Source organism: Procambarus clarkii, chromosome 44, assembly GCF_040958095.1.
Source record: "Procambarus clarkii isolate CNS0578487 chromosome 44, FALCON_Pclarkii_2.0, whole genome shotgun sequence".
In the NCBI taxonomy this organism is placed as follows: Eukaryota; Metazoa; Arthropoda; class Malacostraca; order Decapoda; family Cambaridae; genus Procambarus; species Procambarus clarkii.
The window spans coordinates 26,704,870-26,710,509 of NC_091193.1; the positions used below are offsets into that span (position 1 = coordinate 26,704,870).

A 5,640-nucleotide genomic window follows, 5' to 3' on the forward strand; every position below is an offset into this window, starting at 1 on the left:
GGTACCTCATACCCGACACACACCCACGCTGAACGATCCTTTTGATTTTTGTTAATTTTTTGTTTTCATTGAAAAAACTCAATACTTTGCAACATTACATCATTCACCTCCTTCACATCCTCATCATCATTATTATTAACATATGCTTGGGAACGTAAGCCGTGCACCATCTATGCAACAGTGCACCATCTGTGCAATGTTGCACGGGACCCCATGCACGGTCTAAGTCTCCCTTTTTCTTTACCGGGTATGGGGTCCACACCGCCCACGGGATGGGTATGGGGTCCACACCGCCCACGGGATGGGTATGGGGTCCACCACCACCCACGGGATGGGTATGGGATCCACCACCGCCCACGGGATGGGTATGGGATCCACCACCGCCCACGGGATGGGTATGGGGTCCACCACCGCCCACGGGATGGGTATGGGATCCACCACCGCCCACGGGATGGGTATGGGGTCCACCACCGCCCACGGGATGGGTATGGGATCCACCACCGCCCACGGGATGGGTATGGGGTCCACCACCGCCCACGGGATGGGTATGGGATCCACCACCGCCCACGGGATGGGTATGGGGTCCACACCGCCCACGGGATGGGTATGGGGTGCATAAATATTAAATAAATGAAGTGAAATGTGAAGAGAGGGAGACACAGACACGCGAAGCTCACCTCGACCACCTTTCCTCTCCAGCAGGCTGACTTGCACTCCCTGGCGGTCATGCTGGGCGCGGAACTGGACCCCGTCACCCACCGCCTCCGTCGTACCGCCATGTAGAGTCACCCACAACTACGCCCCTGACGACAGTTGTGTCACCCACCGCCACCCACCTGACGTGGCACCATCAAGTGGGTGACACCTGAGATGCAGCACACCCAGCTGACAGTCACCACCACCACCACCACCACAGTGATGGAGGACCCCAACACCTTCCCTACACTTCCACTCTCTCCTTCAACACAATTTGTACTTATTGATCCTTGATGCTGACACTCTCCATGCCCTTACTCCAGCTCCCAGCACGTCGGCTCCAGCGGCCTCCCAGCACGTCGGCTCCAGCGGCCTCCCAGCACGTCGGCTCCAGCGGCCTCCCAGCACGTCGGCTCCAGCGGCCTCCCAGCACGTCGGCATCCTCAGCTTCTCCGCCATAACATTAATAACAAACAAAAAGCTTTTAACCTTAATCCAAGTTCATAGTTTTTGGTTGACCTGGACTACGTGATGTGGTGGCCCCCTCCCTGCCCCTGGGCCTGACCCGGGGTCTGGTGTAGGGAGGACTCCACCACATTCATCAACACCCCTCCATGTGCTGGTCCTCTCCTTGCTCTGTGGCCTGACAACTCTCCTTCCACTGTAACATATAACTGTGCCTCACTATCTTATTAAAATGCACTAAAACACACTTAGAAGCTGATCCTGTTCCCCCCACTCACAATGTTAACTACCCAATTATATAAATCTAGTCTCCAAAATAACATTAGCTAGTCAGGTTACAAGGCCTACTAGCTTTACTGGTGGAAGATTCTCTGGAATGAATTAAGCCACACCACAGAAAATGGACAGCCAATAAATCCAGTAATTTCTGTTGCCTCCCAAGACCTGGGTGTGGTCTTAATAACCAGGTCAGGTGTGGTCTTAATGTCCAGGTCAGGTGTGGCCTTGTTGACCAGGTCAGGTGTGTTCTTGTTGACCAGGTCAGGTGTGGTCTTAATTAATAACCAGGTCAAGTGTGGTCTTGTTGACCAGGTCAGGTGTGGTCTTAATGTCCAGGTCAGGTGTGGCCTTGTTGACCAGGTCAGGTGTGTTCTTGTTGACCAGGTAAGGTGTGGTCTTGTTGACCAGGTCAGGTGTGGTCTTAATTAATAACCAGGTCAAGTGTGGTCTTGTTGACCAGGTCAGGTGTGGTCTTAATGTCCAGGTCAGGTGTGGTCTTGTTGACCAGGTCAGGTGTGGTCTTAATGTCCAGGTCAGGTGTGGTCTTAATTAATAACCAGGTCAGGTGTGGTCTTGTTGACCAGGTCAGGTGTGGTCTTGTTGACCAGGTCAGGTGTGGTCTTAATGACCAGGTCAGGTGTGGTCTTAATGACCAGGTCAGGTGTGGTCTTAATGACCAGGTCAGGTGTGGTCTTAATGACCAGGTCAGGTGTGGTCTTAATGTCCAGGTCAGGTGTGGTCTTAATGACCAGGTCAGGTGTGGTCTTAATGTCCAGGTCAGGTGTGGTCTTAATAATGGGACAGAGAATGTCAAGAAGATTAACAGTAGAACAAAAAACACTGTTCACTGTTCTTTGTTCTTCTTATAAAACTGTTCTGCTAGAACACTGTTCGCAGTGTTCTTCGAGGCGCAGAACACTGTTCCAAGCCTCACATTGTGTAATATCCGGCTGACCCAGACGTCTGGCTCCTGACCCAGATGTACTTATACCGGCCCCCACGACCACTATCCTCTCCCTTATACCGGCCACCAGCCTCCACGACCACTGTCCTCTCCCTTATACCGGCCACCAGCCTCCACGACCACTGTCCTCTCCCTTATACCGGCCACCAGCCACCACGACCACTGTCCTCTCCCTTATACCGGCCACCAGCCACCACGACCACTGTCCTCTCCCTTATACCGGCCACCAGCCCCCACGATCACTGTCCCTCTCCCTTATACCGGCCACCAGCCCCCACGACCACTGTCCTCTCCCTTATACCGGCCACCAGCCCCCACGACCACTGTCCTCTCCCTTATACCGGCCACCAGCCCCCACGACTACTGTCCTCTCCCTTATACCGGCCACCAGCCCCCACGACCACTGTCCTCTCCCTTATACCGGCCACCAGCCCCCACGATCACTGTCCCTCTCCCTTATACCGGCCACCAGCCCCCACGACCACTGTCCTCTCCCTTATACCGGCCACCAGCCCCCACGACCACTGTCCTCTCCCTTATACCGGCCACCAGCCACCACGACCACTGTCCTCTCCCTTATACCGGCCACCAGCCCCCAGCCCCCACGACCACTGTCCTCTCCCTTATACCGGCCACCAGCCCCCACGACCACTGTCCTCTCCCTTATACCGGCCACCAGCCCCCACAACCACTGTCCTCTCCCTTATACCGGCCACCAGCCCCCACGACCACTGTCCTCTCCCTTATACCGGCCACCAGCCCCCACGACCACTGTCCTCTCCCTTATACCGGCCACCAGCCCCCAGCCCCCACGACCACTGTCCTCTCCCTTATACCGGCCACCAGCCCCCACGACCACTGTCCTCTCCCTTATACCGGCCACCAGCCCCCACGACTACTGTCCTCTCCCTTATACCGGCCACCAGCCCCCACGACCACTGTCCTCTCCCTTATACCGGCCACCAGCCCCCACGACCACTGTCCTCTCCCTTATACCGGCCACCAGCCCCCACGACCACTGTCCTCTCCCTTATACCGGCCACCAGCCACCACGACCACTGTCCTATCCCTTATACCGGCCACCAGCCCCCACGACCACTGTCCTCTCCCTTATACCGGCCACCAGCCCCCACGACCACTGTCCTCTCCCTTATACCGGCCACCAGCCTCCACGACCACTGTCCTCTCCCTTATACCGGCCACCAGCCTCCACGACCACTGTCCTCTCCCTTATACCGGCCACCAGCCTCCACGACCACTGTCCTCTCCCTTATACCGGCCACCAGCCCCCACGACCACTGTCCTCTCCCTTATACCGGCCACCAGCCCCCACGACCACTGTCCTCTCCCTTATACCGGCCACCAGCCCCCACGACCACTGTCCTCTCCCTTATACCGGCCACCAGCCCCCACGACCACTGTCCTCTCCCTTATACCGGCCACCAGCCCCCACGACCACTGTCCTCTCCCTTATACCGGCCACCAGCCACCACGACCACTGTCCTCTCCCTTATACCGGCCACCAGCCCCCACGACCACTGTCCTCTCCCTTATACCGGCCACCAGCCCCCACGACCACTGTCCTCTCCCTTATACCAGCCACCAGCCCCCACGACCACTGTCCTCTCCCTTATACCGGCCACCAGCCACCACGACCACTGTCCTCTCCCTTATACCGGCCACCAGCCACCACGACCACTGTCCTCTCCCTTATACCGGCCACCAGCCCCCACGACCACTGTCCTCTCCCTTATACCGGCCACCAGCCCCCACGACCACTGTCCTCTCCCTTATACCGGCCACCAGCCCCCACGACCACTGTCCTCTCCCTTATACCGGCCACCAGCCCCCACGATCACTGTCCTCTCCCTTATACCGGCCACCAGCCACCACGACCACTGTCCTCTCCCTTATACCGGCCACCAGCCACCACGACCACTGTCCTCTCCCTTATACCGGCCACCAGCCCCCACGACCACTGTCCTCTCCCTTATACCGGCCACCAGCCCCCACGACCACTGTCCTCTCCCTTATACCGGCCACCAGCCCCCACGACCACTGTCCTCTCCCTTATACCGGCCACCAGCCCCCACGATCACTGTCCTCTCCCTTATACCGGCCACCAGCCACCACGACCACTGTCCTCTCCCTTATACCGGCCACCAGCCCCCACGACCACTGTCCTCTCCCTTATACCGGCCACCAGCCCCCACGATCACTGTCCTCTCCCTTATACCGGCCACCAGCCACCACGATCACTGTCCTCTCCCTTATACCGGCCACCAGCCCCCACGACCACTGTCCTCTCCCTTATCAAGAACACTGGTCTCTGTTCTTAAAGAACATGGTTCAAATCCTTGAATTCTGTGACATCTCCGCCAGTTTAAGGAAAACATTACCACATTCCCGTCTTTCTTCAACTGAAATCTTGTTTCCTCCATTTAGAAATCCGGAATAAAGTTCACAATAACTCTAGTTCATGAAATAATATTTAATTACCATATAGACCAAGGTGTGAGGACAAGCCCAGGCGCCGCCCCACACCAGCTCCCAACACCCTCACCCCCGCCGCCGGGTGAGCGTGTGAGCGTGTGATCGGTTGCCTAACTATGCCTATAGGCAGCCCATTACCAGTTAAAGGAGGGCCAAGGACACCATCTCAAGAGTGCCAGGAGCGACCTACATCAATGGGTCTTATAGAGTCACACTAAAGAGTCTTAGGGAAGAGAGAGAGAGAGAGATGAGTGTGTGTGACTAGAGGGTTCAACTGTGGGGTAGAGTTAGGGGGGTTGGCATTAACCTTGCTGGCTACAGATGTCCCAAGGTTTCATAGTAGAATTTGAGACTTCGATCCTTAGTATAGTGTTCAAGGCTCTAAGCCACAAAATGTCTTACATTGTGGAGGCTCTACAGAGAGTGGTGAGCGTGCGTCACAGAGCTCTAAGACTCTATCTCTTACAAGCTCTAAAGTATTATAACACATTGTATTGTAGCTCTTACCCAAGAGTATATGAAATAAATAACATTAGATTTTTTGTTGTTGCTGTATTATCCTGTTGTGGGTGTATTATCCTGTTGTGAGTGTATTATCCTGTTGTGGGTGTATTATCCTGTTGTGGGTGTATTATCCTCTTGTGGGTGTATTATCCTGTTGTGGGTGTATTATCCTGTTGTGGGTGTATTATCCTGTTGTGGGTGTATTATCCTCTTGTGGGTGTATTATCCTGTTGTGGGTG

The 5,640-nt window shown here is 55.6% G+C and overlaps 2 protein-coding genes across 4 annotated transcripts in view; both read left to right on the plus strand.

Moving 5' to 3' along the window:
- LOC123753213 (uncharacterized) overlaps positions 1–1,408 on the plus strand; it is a gene marked incomplete in the record, with an annotated part of 72,143 nt that extends 70,735 nt beyond the window's left edge. Inside the window, 1 exon segment of the mRNA XM_069300859.1 lies at positions 700–1,408. Coding sequence (XP_069156960.1) covers positions 700–783 — 84 coding nt within the window.
- Positions 1,409–1,570: 162 nt separating this feature from the next.
- On the plus strand, positions 1,571–5,439 carry LOC138350266 (uncharacterized). 3 transcript variants are annotated; one of them, XM_069300858.1, is made up of 2 exons: positions 1,571–1,676; positions 1,925–5,439. In XM_069300858.1, the coding sequence occupies exon 2, from the start codon at positions 2,420–2,422 to the stop codon at positions 4,763–4,765; it is 2,346 nt and encodes a 781-aa protein (XP_069156959.1). In that variant the 5' UTR covers positions 1,571–1,676; positions 1,925–2,419; the 3' UTR covers positions 4,766–5,439. The 3 variants fall into 3 exon arrangements, with proteins under 3 accessions (XP_069156959.1, XP_069156957.1, XP_069156958.1); XM_069300856.1 differs by lacking the exon at positions 1,571–1,676 and adding an exon at positions 1,730–1,848; XM_069300857.1 differs by lacking the exon at positions 1,571–1,676 and adding an exon at positions 1,734–1,800.
- The last annotated feature ends 201 nt before the right edge of the window (positions 5,440–5,640 follow it).